This window comes from Chlamydotis macqueenii, chromosome 1 (assembly GCF_036417535.1).
Source record: "Chlamydotis macqueenii isolate bChlMac1 chromosome 1, bChlMac1.mat, whole genome shotgun sequence".
Classification (NCBI taxonomy): Eukaryota; Metazoa; Chordata; class Aves; order Otidiformes; family Otididae; genus Chlamydotis; species Chlamydotis macqueenii.
This window is the reverse complement of record NC_141556.1, coordinates 96879474-96897706: the sequence shown is the minus strand read 5'-3', so window position 1 is coordinate 96897706 and position 18233 is coordinate 96879474. Positions and strand designations below refer to the sequence as shown.

Genomic DNA, 18233 nt, shown 5'->3' with positions numbered 1-18233 from the left:
CTGCTCTGCTCTTGCAGCCGCTCAGACAGCTCTCATCTATGGCTGTGCAGGGAAATTTGTCTGCCAGTTGTTTTAAGCTACTACCTTTCAAGAGCTCCAGACACCAAGACTGAATAACTTCTACGTAAAACATCTGTAATGAATGGCAGGGGCTTACTTGCAGGCATTATAAATAAGGACATGATATAGCAGAGATAGATAATTAAAAAAAAAAAGGGAGGAGGGAGGGGGAATCTGAAATTGCAGCCTTAGAATAGAGAGGGGGAAAAAAGGCCTCCAAGGCTATTCTGTCCTTTCATCTTCTCTGTCCAGACAATATATGCACACACAAGATATTCTCTGGAGCTCTGGGTACAGTGAATGATCCAAATAGGGGTTAATCCAAGATCCATCTTCCATCATTTCTTCTGAGACATAATCCAATAGCATAAGAGAGCTGCTGTAAAATGTGGTTGTGTTTCAGGCAGCAATGATGGCTGAGGAGCTTAAAAAGGAGCAGGATACTAGTGCTCACTTAGAGAGAATGAAGAAGAACATGGAGCAAACCATTAAAGACCTCCAGAAGCGACTGGATGAAGCAGAACAAATAGCCCTGAAAGGTGGCAAGAAGCAGATCCAGAAACTGGAATCCAGGGTAAGTTTGTGATCCAACTTCAGACCGCTGCCTCCTGCTTACTGAACTGGGGCCAGGTAGGTACCCCAGGGCTGCCTGATAAGCTCATAGAGGCCAATAAGGGATATTATGAATGCTTTCCTCTGTTTCACAAAATGCAGGTGAGCAGTTCTTGGAGGCATGCTTCCCCTTCATCATCTGGCTACAATGAGCTGCACAGAAGACAGCAGATGACCAAGCTCTTGATTAAAAAAAAAAAAAAATTCAAAAACTCCAACATCTAAAACCAGAAAAAGCCTCTCCAATGCTTGCTTCAGTTAAACTTTTTCACCTTTGCATACATCTGCACCTTTGACTGCTGGTGCAGCTTAAATACATTTATGAAAAAGCAGAATGGAAAGGTGATATTTGATCTGTTCCTGAAATTCAACTCTATGGAAATACTGAGAAAATTAGCATTTCTTGAACTGTGAACCAACTTAGCATAATGGCAAGGGTTTTCCTTTTCTGCAGGTTCGTGAGCTGGAGAATGAACTTGAGACTGAACTCCGTCGCAATTCGGATGCCCAAAAAGGAGCCCGCAAGTTTGAGAGACGCATAAAAGAGCTGACTTACCAGGTATGCTGAGGACTGCAGTAATGGCTAGGTCACTGGAAAGAAACGTGTTCTCCCAAATAGTGTCTTAAGTTCCCTCATTGTTTCAGTGAAGGATGAAGGATGGCATTACCCAGAGCTTTCTGATTGTAGGAAGCTTTAGCCATAGGAGGAACATCTCCCTAGGGCTACCATCATCTTGCCTGACTCATTGTAAGTAATGTTAGGAAGCCTCTATTGCTGGGATTTGGACAGTTTTAGCACAGTACCAATACGGAGCAGGCTTCGATGAGTATTCGCACTGCAAGAGAAGAAAGAGCCCAGCTGTCTCTCAGCTATGCTGATGTTCCTAAAAAGAGCCAGAAGGGTTCAGCTGTCTCTTGTGCATCAGTCAGCACAGGGCTGCTCAGTCTCAGGGCTCTGTCACCTATTGCTGAGCAGCAAGGTCTGGTCTTGAGCCTCCCACAGTTTTGCTAACAGCTGCTGTTGCTGCTTGCCTTTCGAAAAAGGTCTTCAGCACAGAGCACCAATCCTTCTGCTTTCAACAGCATTCTTAAGAAGATAATCCCATCCATCTGCTTTAGGAGATTATTTAGCCTCCTACCTGTTGTTTTACTCTGACTTTTGTATACGGAGGCTGAAGGTTGTTTTCTTAGAATACAGTGCGCAGGCGGAATTAGCTGGTCCTGCTTATGGACTGTGACAGCTTAAACCTGGAGCCTTTTACGAGAAAACCGTCCAAACCAGACTTTTAAAATAAGCAAATTGTGTATTTGTACATAATAATTTAGTGTTTCACTAAATAATGACATGCTTTATAACAACAAGAGTGCTCCTCACCCCTGAGAGAGGAACTCTGTGTGTAGTACGTGTATACCTCTGAAAGTGTGTGCACATATATATCTGTGTTTATATGTCTCTATATTTACATACATATAAATGGAGAGGGCACTTTTTTTTTAGTCCTCAGCATCCAGGCTTATATACATCTTCAGTCAACCTACAGAAATTTTTCTCATCTATACACAGGCCTTGTCTGTATTTTGAACTATACGTTTCTAAAATAATGTATATGGCACCCATGCCTATTGCATTGTGGGAGATGCTTTAGGCCTTTTTACACTATCAGCCCAATTAATGGTGTTTTGATACAGTCAGAAGAAGATAAGAAAAATCTGGCCAGGATGCAGGATCTGATTGACAAGCTGCAATTAAAAGTGAAGAGCTACAAGCACCAAGCAGAGGAAGCTGTAAGTAACATCTGGGCCTTTTTAACTTTGAGAAATTTTTTGTTCTAAACCCACAGTCTTTAATCCATAGAAGCTTTTTGTACAAATATACATTGTGTGTGTGTATTATTTGTATTTACATCCACATAAACCCTGTATGTATAAATGCATTTATAATATATATAAAATAAAATATCTACCATATGTGTTGATTATATATAAGAAAAGGTATTCAAGTTTAAGGTTGCAATATAATTTGCAAGGGAAAGGGGGGGATGGAAGGAACAGGAAAGACTTCTGTCCTCCTAGCCCCTCAGAAGCCATGTTGAGAGCCTCCCACTTCACTTAACATGGGGAGTGCCACTGGAAACATCAGCTCTGTAAAACAACAAACTCAGTTCTCCAGGAGGCAAGTGGTTCCCATACAGCTGTTACCTAGTCATGCTGAGCACTTTTTTGTCTGCTTGAAATGGAAAGCTTTGTTTCAGGTGGACAGGAGGAAATCAGCTGCACTGTTTTCTCTCACCAGGAAGCACAAGCCAATCTGTACCTTTCGAAGTACAGAAAACAGCAACATGATCTGGATGATGCTGAAGAAAGGGCTGAAATAGCTGAATCTCAAGTTAATAAGCTGAGGAGCAAGTCAAGAGATATTGGCATGAAAAAGGTATGGTTATACTGTATGGGGTAAATGTGACTGTTTAATACCCAGTGGTGGATGCTATGTATTCAGGAAGATCTCTTAAAGTAATGTAGACTAGGATAAATTATTGTTTACTACATTTTTGTAGTTTCAGTTTACTCTTTATTTTAATATCAAGGTGAGCCTTTAGGACAGCAATCTGATGCTTAGACAAAATTAATTCTCTGTCCTCTTGATGTTGTCATTTAACCTCTCTGCTCAGCAGCCAGAAGTTTCCAGAAAGGGTAGTTTGAGGGCTTTTTTTTGCAAGTGATATTAAAAAGCTCTATCTTTCTCTCCCTCTGATAATGTAGGTTTCTGTGTATGTAATACAGCCTAGGGATTACTGCACTAGCAGATTAAAACTAGATGAAGATCTGGTCTCTCAAACAATACTGCATCTGAAGCTTTTAACAGTAAAAAATTTCCACATCTTTTTCTTTAAATTATTTATTTAAATTATTCCAGATCTAGGTATAAAACTCACCTCATATAATTTCACACATTACACAGACACTGAAACAGGTAAGCCATAAAAGTAGTTTATTTTTTTAAATACTCTTTAAGAGTGCTGTTTATTCCCTGTATCTTACTAGTACCCTCTCTATGTCTCAAAGAGGCAAAAGTTACAGAAAAAAAATGGATGCCTGTTTTTATTAGTCAGATGGATTTGGTGTTGGAAAACTAGCAGCTCTGGCTTATAGCAGAGGTCTCAAAAAAAATGAGCTCAATGGTACACGCAGAGGTGTCATTTCCACAAAAAGGAACTTGCGGCATTGATGGCAGTAGCTGCCAGGAAACATGTTCAGACAGCAAGTACCGTCCCAAAAGTCACAACACATCTCCTTTGGGAAGAGAAAGGCACTGGAGAGACTACTTTAATTGTGTGGCAATCGAAATACCTTGTCTACTACTACTAGTATCACTGTTCCTGGAAACTCCAGGAAGCGTGTGTGATTCAGTTGGAACACCACGATGTACTTAAACAGGGTTGAAAAGAAGTCATCTGCTGTCAAACAGATATATAAACTAGCATGAGGACAACAAACCTGTATTGTTAGCTGAAGTAAGACAGCAAAGATTGGCTAGATCAGTGCTAGTCTATTTCAGGTACAAACTGGTAATATCAGGGAGCAAAAACTTGTCTTCACTAATGCTTGTCATTTACTTGTGAACTTACCCTAAACTTACCTTACTTACTCAACACTTCTATACTATCTCAATTGTATTTCAGGTTCATGAAGAGGAATAAGTACAGTCCAAGCTGACAGATACAAGAAGATGCTTGACATAATCAAGCACAACTGAAAGCAGATGTAGAAAAATATAAGCACTTACAGAAATAAACATCCAGTGAAAATCCAAAGAAACTGTATAGTGTATTCCATTCATGTAGTTGTGTTTCTATTCTGCCAAGTGCCAGGGATCAATAGAAGAAAACATCTTGCCAACAACCCACGTCATTATGTTGGAACAAATCCTAATTTGTTGGAACAAATCCTAACAAATCCAAAACAAAAAAACAGGGTACCTAGCTTCTATCTGTCCTGCCAATCGGAGTCTGTATAAGTTTTGTGTGAGAGCACAAAGTAAACTTTTTCATAGGAACCATCAGTTTAGAAGCTTCTACTAGTACCAGCCAGATGACCTTTGCTCACCAGCTGCAGGACAGAGCAGATGCTGTGGATTGACATGTCCCATCAGAACTGCCTGCAGCTCAGAAGTACAGTGTTCTCTTAGATCTTCTCCACTTTTAAACTGGGAAGTTGTATTTGCTTGACATTAAAGTACTAAATGAAGTGCATACAGTCAGCCTTCTCTTTCCCTCATACAAAAAAAAAAAAAAAAGTCCCTCAAAACTTAATCTTCTTCTGTGGAAACTTTTTAATTGTCCCTTTAGGATATCCAAGTTCCAATTTTTCATGCCGACTTCTCACATACAAGTGTCAATTGCCTTCCACCCCACCCCCCATCAGTTCAGTTATTTGTGAGTGTTGCTGAGATAATCACATTTCCATGTGGCTCTCAGTGTAACTCCATAGGGAAGGTGAAGGAACTCTGTTCTTTTCAGTAGCAACCTCAGTACCATCCGTGTGTGCAGAGAGGGATTTCTTTCTGGTATGTCCAGGTGCTCATATAATTTCTGTTCTTCTGCATTTCTACTCAAAAGAAAAACGCTTGTAAGAACTCCTGATATGTAAAATTAATCCTCCAGTGGGAAAAGAACAAGACACACTCACTACAAAGATAAGTCACTATTTTCCATTTTAACTTTAGCTGAGTAAAATAAACATCCACATAACAGAGCAAAAATATTCTTGTTCCTTCCATCTAGTCCTCCATCAATGTAACTGGAGCTCTGTTAACCTGTAAACTGTTCAACTTCCTCTGATTACAGTATGTTAAAGATCTCAACAGGTCCCAAGATAAATGAATGTTGCTTAAATTCTTCAAATCAAACAGCTGCATCTCAAAAGTATGTTATCATCTCTAAAGCATTAAAATTGACTAATAAGAAGCACGCAAGTGAATGTCTAAGAGAGAGGGAAAAATGAAAAAAGATTGAGACTCAATCATTTTAGAGTTGGCTTTCTGGTGTGTTCTCAAATCTCATGGTAACCATTGTAAAAGGTTTCCTGAAGCTTACCAAATTCAGCTGTGACAAAATCTTAAGACTCAGGGAGTCTGAAGGTATCTCTCTCCATAGATAAGGCCGTACTGTCAGACACAGAAAGATGTACCCTAAGGACTAAGACCTAAAGTTCCTTTTTTAAGGATACGCACCACAAATGCAGAGAAAGAAGACAGAATACTATAAGACAGAGCCAACGTATAACAAATGCACAAGAATAAAATGCATCTTCTCGAAGATGCTGTACTCTAGTAAATAGGAGAGATGAGATCAGGGACCATACAGTTATAACAATCTCGTAAGCAAACAAATTAGTATAACTTTTCACACTGAAGTTTTGGTGAGCTTTGATATTGGATATAATTGAAATAGTAATTTGGGCCCTAGGTGTACCAAAGAGGGCCTTCTGGACAGAGAAAATAGCAAGAATTAGGACAGTTCATTTATGCTCAAACTTATCATCCTGTATTTTCGGGGTTTTTTTGTGTGCTTTAACCCATTAAAATTGAATTTACGTTTTATTCAAACATTCAAGGTCCTGACTTAAGCTTAATAGTACCTTCAAAAATACACCTGCTAATGATTGTACATACCTTACACCAAATCAAGAAACAGATTCCTGCTATAAGTGCCAGTGCAACGATCACTCCTAGTGCAATCATCCCAGGATTACCTGAATTTTCTTTAAAAATACAAATTCCCAAAAGTTTAACAGAAGTGTTTTATATCGCAAATTAATGTTCACTATTGTTCAATAAGTATATCAAAGCTATGATTTTTCTCTTATCTATAATCTAAAAGCTATGACTTATGGAGAATGTTTCAGTTTCTTTTTAATGTTACTAATACAACAATGTTCAAGTTACTTGACCCATACTATAAGACTTTAAAGTGATACTTTAATGACTTAAGCGTGAATAGCTGAAAGCAGATTATCTTACTTTATTGTGCTGATATAAAATGCCATGTATGGTCATGTAATATGATTTGATGACTTCTTAATAGAAGTCCCATTTAAAAACAATCAACTGCCCAGTATGGTAAATGCTGCCTCCAGTTACAGTGTTTGGTGCCATTAACAGTACTGCTGATTTCCAGCAGAACAACCCCGTAAGCGTTATCCAGCCTGGACCATAGATTTCACAATTTCTGTTGCAAAATTTTTGCAACTTTCATCTAGAATGTTTCCCAAGTTCATGAAACAACCATGCAATCCAGGTGGGCACAAGAAAGAGCAGATCCTCAGGTAGGTGGCAACAACGGATTCCAGAGGAGATAAGAGCCTGTCTAGCAGAGGTTAGTCCTGCGTGGCACCAAGCATCTCGTTACTCCAAACAATTTCAACAACATGAGAACACTTAGACCTGGAAGACTCTTTTAAGTATGGTTCTTCTACTTCAGGCTCCCTTTCCACTGCTGTGTCTCATCCAAAGAATTTGAAAAATACTACATTCCTCTGGAAACTCCCTATGGATGTCTAGCAAACACGTTATAAATGAGAATTCCCAAAACAGAACATTTAATCTAGTCATTATCTTTAGCTTGGCACTGTCTTCACAGGCAGACATGTTCCTTTGGTAGAGCAGCTTTAAGCTGCAACCTTTCTTTACATAGGAGAAGGCCTCTGAAGTGATTGATTGTAAATTCATCTAATTTTTCCCCTTAAAAGTCTCCTTTTCAGTGGCACCTTGAAATCCTTCTGATGGCCGAGCAGCTGTTGTGCCATGACCACTATCCAACATAGTAATCTAGTTCGTTCCTTTATGCCCTACTGTCTCTACCAGCTTATCCTATGGTTTCAGCCTCTGCTGCCACAAAGATGTTAATCTCTCCTGTAAGCATCTTTTCTGTTCTATATAATATATTTCTGGTCCACAAGTAGGAAAATTCTGTGAGCAGCACAATAATTTAGCCACTAAAGAGGGAATTGGTGTCATCTATGGCTATTGTAAGATCCATCCATAGAGAGCAACTAGAGAAAAGCATTTGTAGAGGATGATCCAGATCAAATCTGGACTGGACATGTGTGCCTGTCTGTCTCCAGTAAACACACAGGTAGACTGATGGACGCGTGCATATAAGGTAGGAGCATCAGTTAAGTGTGTAACTTCTTGGAGGTGTTTGGTGTTCTCCGCTTCAGAGGCACAATATTAGGTTTATAGGATACGGATGACCATGTTGCAATTTGAGCTGCAAGGGTGTTTGTCTGGCTTAACTGTTTTATTTAATCTAACTCCCCTCCTTCAGGTTGCATATAGCCACTGCCATTTAAAGCACAGCCTACATCAAGTTTTCAGACTGAAACCAAGCTATCACGGGGGAGGAAGGAGAAAGGAATACAAAAATATGCAGTTGTTATCACTTATTCTAGCCCCTTTTCTGCTATGTTGCCTCTATTCTTCATGTTCCACTGCCTTGTTTCAAGTTCTCTTCTTTCTTAAAAGAAAAAAAAAAAAAATAATAATAAGATGCCCTGTAAAAGTTCTGTCTTTTAGGTGATTGTATTTAATCGTGTAAAATGCCCATGTGCTGCTGTTTGAATGTTTTTTCTCCTCCTCCCTTTGGACTGAGATTTAAGGATGCTGCATCCCAAACAGCATAGTATTTTCGAACAAATCTGTAATTCGCTTGCACTATAATTTTAGAAAGCTGGAGATATTTTTTTTAACCTTCAGTAAGAGCTTTCTATCTATTGAAAAGTTAATCAGTAAGTCTCCTTGAAACCAGAGACAACAAAATAACTGTAACTAAGACTTCAGAGCTGGAAATTTACTACAATTCATTAAAATGCAGGCATGCATATAGACATATATATCCTCAGATCTAAAAGAGGCCTGTTGTGTAGAATTAAAGCTTTGAGAAGAGCAGCTGTGTGTTCTCCTCAACAAGGTTTCTTCTGGAGGCAAATTTATACCACATCTTTGGGCTTCCCTGCATCTCCCTGCTACCTTTTAAAGACCATATTTGCTATCAGCAGAGCATTTAGGACACGATTCTGAGAGTTCCCTTGTGCCCTCAGCTCTGAGGGCAGTCGGTAGCAACTGAGGGCAGCCACTGATTTTGAGATTTTTGCCACAACAAGCTGCTGATTGCAAAAAAGAAACTTCACGACTTTAAACAAAAACATCTTGGGTAACTTTTTTTTACAGACTTCTGATTGACCCTTTGGCTCTGCATTCCTCTCACTGGTCCCCGTCCTCCAAATGGAAATAACTGCAACTTACCAACTTGCAAAGTTCTCACAGTAAGTTTTGTGTAATGTAGTGTTGAAACATTACACAGATATTCTCCATTGTCATTTGTAGTAAGATCGTGCAACATCAGGGAAAAGTCATTCTGGTTAATCTGGACTCGAGGCTGGTAAGAGTGAGATGTACCATTGAAGGAGGCCAGGACTGAGGTCACTGCATTTCTGTTTAATGTCCAGACAACGCTGAAACCTTCCATGTTTGCAGAGTTACTACTGTATTCACAAGGAATTACCATGCTACTTCCCTCCACATTAGAGAGTTGGTCTGAAAGAGATAATTGAAAAACCCTCTGCCATATTTTTTTTTTAATACTATTAAGGTTATTTAGATAACATCTGAATTTTAAGTCCAATACTACTGTGGACAAATGTAAAAACATACTTTGATATTTTGATATCATCTTCAAGCATCACAGTATGCTTTTAGAAGCATCTGAAGATTTTAAAATCAAACCTATCTTACATTTAAAAATTCCAATTGGTATTAGCTATACTTATGAAAAATAGTTTGTTTTCATTTGCCTATTTCTCCTCTAATTGGGAGGCTCATTAATAAAAATGATTCAGCCTAGTCTAAGTTACTGTGTAAAGTAGCATGAAATTCCACATATTGGAGGCAGAGAGAAAATGCAACTAATCAGATAGCTGCATATTTAAAGCAAAAGGATAAAGCTGTTACAACATAATTAAAAGAATTAAAATATTGTATTTACTTAGAAATAACTTTCAGCTATGGTGGACTTAAGTATTTTACCTGTCTGTGTGGAACACGTAGTTAATGAATAGCTTTAAAAAGAAAAAAGGAAGGGGAAGGAAAGATCAAGTAAGTGGAACTAATAGCTAATGTATAAAATATTAATATAAGACAAATTAATATCATAGCACAACTATCAAGTTGACAGCAAGGATTTTCTGCAAAGCAAGGAAAAACAAAGGAGGCTGTGGTGGCTGGCAGTCTGCTGGAGAGGAAACTAATACATTATTTCGACATGGTATAACCACATTTGGTTTCTGTGCATGGATCTAAATGAACAGGACACTAAATGAATCCTTGCAGGGGGGTTGGACTAGATGACCTTTGAAGGTCCCTTCCAACCCTAACCATTCTATGATTCTATGATTCTAACAGAGATGTGGGGCTGAAAATCATGAGGACAAAACAAAACAGTCCCCCACACTGCTATTAATTACATAAGGAAAAGGAAAGCAGTACGTTTTCAAAATATTTCAGTGACAGGATAGACACATGCAGGGAAATTCAAACTAAAGTGTAATGAAATATACCTTTTTCTTTCAGGGATCAGAAAGACAGATTAACAAAATAGACACTTAGAGTGCACTTGTTACCTACTATGATACCGTAATTGAAAGCTTCCATAGTTGTAAGCTATTCTATGTAAATTAAAACTCTACTCCCGCTCTGAACCACATGCAGGGTATTAGGAACCGAGAGCGTCTGGGTATACTTTAGGGGGAAATCAGGGCAATGGAGGGAACCATGCACATCTCAAGGGAATTACTCTCGCACTGCTCTTGATTCAATTAAAAAATACTTTCTAGGAAACAGGAGAGGTTGAAAAGTACCAGTTACTTACTTGAACTGAATTTCCAGTAGAAGCTTGGGATTGTAGGAGGAGAACAAAATGGAGAGTTGAAATTTCATAGCCCTGTTTTCCCTTAATTAATAAAATGAGCTGCTGTTTGCTCAAATGCGAACAGTGCTTGCTGCTCTCCACTCCTATGCACCCCCAGCACTCAACCCAGGTACTTAAGAATGCACTTGAAGAGAAGTACAAAGAAGGGATCAAATGGTACTGATAAAACTCTGGCAAAAGATGGCGAACAGACTAAAGCACACAAGTATCTAGAGCAGCAGGCAAACTTTCCCCTCCCTCATATAATCCACAGGTTCACTACGGTTTCCATATATTTTGTCCAAGTTCATTCTTTTCTTGATAAAGTTGGATTATTGCGTAACTCTTGAAATGTGAAACTAATATGGAAAAAATGTTCAGAGTAAAACTAACTTACAGAATTGTGATTATCCTTACTTCTAGGACATATGGTGCCTTGTAATTGCAACACATGAGTTTTAAAGAGGAAGAGATAACCTCTGGCACCATCCCGTATCTTGTTGCCCCACTGCAGAAAAACTGTATTCAATTTGGTTCTGGAAACAGCTGTGGACATTCAGTAATGATGCAGGAAGAGACTTCCATTCATTCCTACCTTGCATCTTCCATTCAGCGGTCCACTCTTCATGAGGGAGAGTAATATGACAGTAGTAAGGATCAGCTGTGTTTCTAATATTCTGGTCACTTCTAACAGAATAGAGAACTCCATCCCTCGTTTCTTCCTGACCTGTTTCTTGGATAGAGGTATTGCCTTGTACCCAAGATATGCGTGGTGCTGGATAAGCGCGAAAGGCATAGCACGTCAGCATCCTTTCTGTGTCTGTCTTATGGTATTCTAGTGCATAAGAGGAAACTGTAGATTAAAAAAAAAAAAAAACCTATTAGTTTCAAAATCCTTTTCAACTTGAAGTGATTGGTCTTTTGAAATAACATTGGGGAGATTAAACATAAGTGGTAACAAAATTTAATAATGTGTTTGATTTCAGAGGAAAGCATAGCATTACTTACTGTCAATGCCAGAGTCTATACTGTTCTAAGAAGCCACGTAATGTTTTAAAATTCAAGTATACTACCTAGTTACCCTTTAGAAATCACGGTGCAGTAGGTTATGAGAACAAATTCTGCACTGTTATTTTTCAACTCATGTTAGAATGTTTCACCAGAGAAAATGAATTGCCTGACAATACCATCAGGCCCAAAAGGCACTGTGTTGACTTGGAAGATTTTGATTCTATGCAAGAAATAACACTAGAAAATCTGTTGGTGCAATCCCATTTCTACTGGTGTCATCCAAACACTTTTGATGTCTTACTGACCTTTTACACGTAGTGTGACTTTCAGTTCTGTTTTAGTTTGCTGTGTTCCCACATAGCAATTATAATAGCCCTCATCAGTCACGGCCAAGTTACTAAGTTTCAAGGAGGCATTTCCACTGTGAATGTTCTCCTGGAAAAGGTGTGTTCTGTGTCTGTAATCTGGGTCTTGTCTTTCCAGCTGATCCCTCTGGTGGTAGTAGCTGTGCACATTTTTGTCCCCTTTTGTCCAGTAAATGACTTCATCATCCCCAGGTGGGAAAGAACAAGGGAGGATACAATCCTTGGAAAACAGCCCTGTTACTGTTTCCGCTTCTGTAAAAACTAAAACCGGTAAGTACAAATGAATAAGTTAAATCTAGTCTACAAGCATACTTCTGCCCCTCCTTATCCCTGACAAAAAAAAAAAAAATACTCTTGCAGGCAGCACCTGCCCACCACACACGCCAATAGCTCTTTCACAGCTTTTCTGTAGCATGAGTCTCTGGGACAGCAAGAGTCTTAATTTGGTTCAATCAATATTATAATACAGAGTTCTCATCTTTGAACTTATAATCAGCTTAATTAGATATTCTGAGTAAGCACCTACATATGGTGCTTTTACACTGAGGGTTGTAGAACACTGGAACAGGTTGCCCAGAGAGGTGGCGGATGCCCCATCCCTGGAAACATTCAAGGCCGGGTTGGACCAGGGCTCTGAGCAACCTGATCTGGTTGGAGATGTCCCTGCTCCTTGCAGGGGGATTGGACTAGATGACCTTTGAAGGTCTCTTCCAACCCTAACCATTCTATGATTCCTCTAAATTAATTTACACAAGTGCCATTGATTTGCACATGCAGCCATCTTCCAAACAGTTGTCTTTTGCTTTGGGAGCGTCTAACATTACTTCAGATTGATTCTTTACCATTAATAAGCAGTGTTTGAATTTATTAATTCTCCTCTATTAAAAAATGATAAATAATTGCAGTCTTTATTATTTTTCACTAAACAACAGAGATAAAACCTACCCCAAAGTGTAGCACCTATGTGAAATAAACAGAGAAGAGACGGTATTTTCTGTCCCTTCACGTCTTCTTTGGTTCTTAACAGATGCATGTCAAACTGACAACATAAAATGAGGGAAGAAAACATGTTTAAATACAGCTAAAAGACGTACTCTAATTGTATAATTTCCTTTGTACAGATTATTAACGACTGTAGGCTTTTGTATCATGTTTTTTGTTTGCAACAGTCTTGGCCTAGATTTTTGGCCTTAAGGCCATTATGTAACACTACACCTTTCATAATGGCTGAGGCCCTTTCATTACCCTCTAATCCCCTGCAGATTTGTATTTGCTGTTTCTGTTTTAAAAACAGAAAGTGTTTACCCTCAGTCTTCTTACAGGCTAGTGAACATTAATCTTCATCATTCATTAACAGGACACAGAGGAAAAGTGGTCAAGTGAAGTTTCCAAAAGTAGGTAAGATGTCCCTTGTCAAGCTAGATTTTTCTGCTTCCTAAAATATATTTCTGATTACTGCAACATTTGGTTTTCTAGGGTGGGAAATTTGCCAGCATTTGCAAATTTTGCACATATGAAGAACTCTTCACATTTTACTTTTCACCAGATCAAAAGGGCATCAGCTGAACTTCCAAAAATGTCTGTAAGGAAGTCTAGGGTAGGAAGGCAAAGGAGAAGGAGGTTCTCCCATCATATCTTCTGGTTTGTCAGTTAAGTAACAATGAACTGGAAGCTCTCGTGCACCACAACAACAACAACAAAAAAAACATTCTTGTAGTAACTGATAGACCGCACTCTTTCTACATCTAGGCACACTATTCTAAAATATATCATATTGCAGTGGAGAAATTACTTCATTGATCAAATAGCTTGAAAAGAGTTTCAAGAACTTCCCCTAATACCTTCCTTCTCCCCAAAGGACAGCTATAGGTACCATTCCTAATTTATACAGGGCACAGGTTTAGCCAGGCTTGCTAGGCAGTTCTTTCAATAATAATGAATTATTTTGACTGGTGTGTGTGATTGTATTTGTGGCAGCAGATGTGAATCCTGCATCCCAAGAATTTTTGCATGTTATTTCTTTTGTAAAGGTAGTGTGATTATTTTATGTATTCTCACTTTCCTATTAGGGGAGAAAAAAACAAAAACAAAACCCAAAAAACCAAAACTAAACAAACCCAAAACAAACAATAGAGGGGCACCAAAATATTAAACCTGAGATAGAGATGATGCAAGAGTAAAACAAACACTTTATGATATATATTTTCCTTCCATGTTAGCAGCAAATATCAGCATCTACCTTCTTTTTTCCTTGCATTGGCAAGTGATGTAGTACATGATGTTTTACTGGATTTTTTTTGCTCATTTGCTCTTTTATCTATCACTTCCAACTTGAGTGATACAATACATTATGCTTGATGTTTGAATTTCAGAAACTGCAATCACTGCTAAATTTCCCATAGCAACAGGTTTAATAGAGAATCACATTTAATTGTCAGTAACGCTCTGAGAGTAACATAGTTCCAACAGTACCTTTGTGATGCCTTTTGGGGGCTGCATCAAGGAGCAAAGCCTGGACAGCACAGGCTGCCTTGCATCTTCTACTACACTCAAATACAGAACTATAACTAGTTTGCTGAATACCTTCTTGTTCAGCACAAATCTTAGCTTTGGATCTTCCCATTACAGTGTGTTCAGAAAAGTGTTTGTTGGTCTGTAGAAGTAGGCTCTGGCTAGTCTTCTTTTCAGTAGATCTGGGGTCTTACAGGCATAAAGTATATGTATGCTGATAGATAGAGCCACACTGCAAAGTGCTGAAGAAACATTCTTTTCCTGTTTGTTACAGACCTAAATGATACAACCAAGAAATCACACTCTAAGTCTTTCTAGCGAAATATCATTAAGAAATTGATACAATAATTTATACGCAAATCAATACTGTTCTGGTTTTGTTAGTGAGGGGGGCCTAAGGTGGTAGCTTCTGTAGGAAACTGCTAGAAGTCGCTCCCCTTTGTTCAGTGGACTCGGCCGGGCCTAGGGCGGACCCGCTGCTGGCCAAGGCCGAGCCAATTGGTAGCAGAATGTCCCGTGATAACGCCTCTGCGATAACGTATTTAAGTAGGGGAAAACAGGAAAAAGAGGAGGAGAAGATGTGAAGCAGCTGAGCGGGGGCAGAGAGGGGGAGGCGCGAGCCTCATGGGCCTTGCAGGCCTCACCCTCTGGCCTCCCGCCGGGCAGCCGACTGGGCCCGACTCGGCCCGGCCCGGTTGCAAGAAGTGGAGAGGAGATGAGAAGTGAATAAGATGTAAAAAGGATCCTGAGAGGTGTCTGCCAGCCTGTTGTGAGGAACGGCTGCAGACACCAAGGTCAGTTCAGAAGGAGGGGGAGGAGTAATATGGCTCCTGGCCAAGATTCCTCTGCAACTCGTGGTGAAGACCATGGTGGAGCGGGTTGTCCCCCTGCAGCCCATGGAGGTCCACGGAGGGGCAGAGATCCACCTGCAGCCCGTGGAGGACCCCACGCCAGAGCAGGTGGAGGCCTGAAGGAGGCTGTGGCCCGTGGAGGGCCCGCTGGGACAGCTGTTCTAGAGGGACTGCACCCCGTGGAAGAGATGACCCACGCCGGAGCAGTTTCACGAAGGACTGTGGCCTGTGGGAGGGACCCCACGCTGGAGCAGAGGAGGAATGCGAGGAGTTCTTCCCCTGACGATGATACAGCGGCGTAAAACAACGCGTGATGAACTGACCGCGACCCCCATTCCCTTTTCCCCCCCCGTGCCGCTCGGGAGGAGTAGAGGAGGTAGTGGAGATAATGTTAAGCCCGGGAAGAGGGAGGGGTGGGGGGAGGTTATCTTGTTCCCTGTCTCATTCTCCTGCTAATTTTAGAAAATAAATGAATAGTTTTCCCCAAGTCGAGTCTGTTTTGCCCGTGACGGTAACTTTAAGGATTTCTCCCCGTCCTTATCTCAAACCTTGAGCCGTTTTTCTTATATCATCTCCTCCTATTCTCTCGGAGGGTGGGGGGAGCGAGAGACAGACTGCGTAGTCTGGTCCTGATCAGGGCTGAACTATGACAAATACAGACAGTGTACAACTAGAATTAAGATCACTATAGTCATGTCAGTTACTGGCGCTCTAGTTTTCAGGAGACCTATTTCACACAGAACCACCACAGGCTCAACTGGGCAGCAGCTCAGCCAGGGTTTCTGAGAGCAAGGCAAGACACTAAAATGCATCTTCCAAGACATACAGCGAAGTCAAACACTGAACAGCTCAGACAGTGGTAAATGCAACGCTGCATTTGCTTCAGCCACTGCCTGAAACAAAGATCAAAAGGCACACGCTTTCCTTTTTCTTCTATTAGTTAGTGACCAAATCACGTGTCCTGAATAGGCTTTGAACTTCATGTTCAATTTGAACTCTGATAAGAGCACTCCCTTCGCACACAGGCTTCAGGATCAATCTTTGCTCAGTAAACTTCTCTCCGTGACCTGCTTTGAGAGCACCCATGCATACATTCTCCTAACCCTATCAAACAAAAGTTATTTATTCCTTAGTAAAAAGGATTCTGACTAATTCCTTTTCCAAGTAACTTAACACCACCCAATTTTAAGCATACACACACTTCTGAGGACTGTAAATGCCTGAGGGTTTCAAGTTTTACCAACAAGTAAACAAGAAAAATGAATGCGTAAAGTTCTAAAACAACCCATGTTAATCATACACTGCTAAAATCTCATACTAGCCACAACAATATTAGCTTTCAAGAATTTCCCCACTGAATCTTCAGGAGACATTTTCTGTACCATTATTGTGGTTTAGCCAGAGTCACCACACAGCTTCTCGCTCATCCTCCCCCTTCCCCGGGGAAGGGGTGGGGGGGGACGGGACGGGAATTGGGAAGAAAAGAAAACACGTGGGTTGAGATTAAGACAGTTTACTAGAATAGCGAAGGAAAACTACAATAATAACAGAATATAAGGATATTAAGAAATACAAAACAATGCACGATTTCTCACCACCCGATGTCCCAAGCAGAGCCCGTTCCGAGCAGCAAGCAAAGGAGCCAGAAGGAGCCAGCAAGGCAGAGAGAGCAATGCCACAGAGAGAGATGCCTTCCCTGCAGCCAACGCCCACTTATATACTGAGCATGACATTTATGACACAGAATACTCTTTGGCCAGCTTGGGTCAATTATTGTCTGTCTTTTTCCCACTTCCTGCTCATTAGAGAGCCCTGCAAAGCCGTACTTTGTCCTGGTATCATCAGGTTTATCAACATTCTTCAATGCAATCCAAATGCAACTCCACATGCAATCCAAAACACGTGGGCTACTGAGAGGAAAACTAGCTCCATCTCTGCCAGAACCAGGACAAATATAAAAGAGAATTAATTCTTTGCCTCCTCCAAATGAAACCCTTACAACTTAAATGCTAATTCTGTACTTCACTTATTGAAAAATACTCCTAAATGAAGAAGGTTCCTACACTCTAAAAATCCAAAATAGTCTTAGGAAGTAGACCAAAAATAGTGTGTTTCACTTAAATATACACATACCATCCCCCACCTCCCCTACCCGGTACACTTAGAACACCATAAAGCAGTAAGACTGTTAAGGGGTTTTCTACCTCTTCTGATTTCACAAGTAGCTGAAAAATTCAGTCTCGTTCCAGGTGTTTCTTGCAGGGGCGTGTGTATATTAAAAAAAAAAAAAAAAAAAACAACCACACAACAACAACAACAAAAAACTAAACAGCTCTTCCGAAGCCGTGGAACTTTGCCTCTCCTTTCACAGCCACACCTACACATACTAGAGCTCAAGCATTTAACTTGCAAGTTCATTCCTGTCCCACAAATGAAAGCAGGTCTGTAGTGTGAACCACTTACCTATACGTGTGAAGTTTCCACACCTTTTGGGTTCACTTCTCCCTCTTTGGGATTAAAATGCTGTGGTAGTTTAGCCTCGCTCAGAACCAAACCACGCAGTCTCCCCCCTCTCGCTCCCCCCACCCTCCGAGAGAATAGGGGGAGATGATTTAAGAAAAACGGCTCGAGGTTTGAGATAAGGACGGGGAGAAATCCTTAAAGTTACCGTTACGGGCAAAACAGACTCGACTTGGGGAAAACTATTCATTTATTACCAAAACCAAAGCAGGATAATGAGTCACGTAACTTCCTCTCACCCCTCCCTCTTCCCAGGCTTAACATTACCTCTGCCACCGCCCCGAGCGGCACAGCCGGGAAGAGGGAATGGGAGTTACGGTCAGTTCATCAAACGTCCCTTT

At 40.3% G+C, this 18233-nt stretch overlaps 2 protein-coding genes across 7 annotated transcripts in view; one reads left to right on the top strand and one right to left on the bottom strand.

Annotated features, from left to right (window-relative positions):
- Window positions 1-4488, top strand: part of MYH15 (myosin heavy chain 15) — a 46125-nt gene extending 41637 nt beyond the window's left edge. Inside the window, exons 38-42 of the mRNA XM_086762649.1 lie at window positions 464-634; window positions 1127-1231; window positions 2362-2457; window positions 2966-3103; window positions 4353-4488. Of these exons, the coding sequence (XP_086618775.1) occupies window positions 464-634; window positions 1127-1231; window positions 2362-2457; window positions 2966-3103; window positions 4353-4370 (528 nt within the window). The 3' untranslated portion in view covers window positions 4371-4488. The remainder of the gene's footprint in view (window positions 1-463; window positions 635-1126; window positions 1232-2361; window positions 2458-2965; window positions 3104-4352) is intronic.
- HHLA2 (HHLA2 member of B7 family) overlaps window positions 1-17924 on the bottom strand; it is a 75945-nt gene extending 58021 nt beyond the window's left edge. The window contains exons 1-7 of one of the 6 annotated variants that reach the window (XM_086762691.1): window positions 14483-14792; window positions 12956-13049; window positions 11951-12271; window positions 11230-11487; window positions 8975-9265; window positions 6344-6432; window positions 5085-5277 (exon numbers count right to left, since the gene is read on the bottom strand). In XM_086762691.1, the coding sequence (XP_086618817.1) occupies window positions 5251-5277; window positions 6344-6432; window positions 8975-9265; window positions 11230-11487; window positions 11951-12271; window positions 12956-13049; window positions 14483-14509 (1107 nt within the window). In that variant the 5' untranslated portion in view covers window positions 14510-14792 and the 3' untranslated portion in view covers window positions 5085-5250. Of the gene's footprint in view, window positions 1-5084; window positions 5278-6044; window positions 6433-8974; window positions 9266-11229; window positions 11488-11950; window positions 12272-12955; window positions 13050-14482; window positions 14793-17835 lie in introns of those variants that run through there. The other 5 variants (XM_086762700.1, XM_086762673.1, XM_086762663.1 and 2 more) reach the window with 5 other exon arrangements.
- Window positions 17925-18233: the final 309 nt, after the last annotated feature.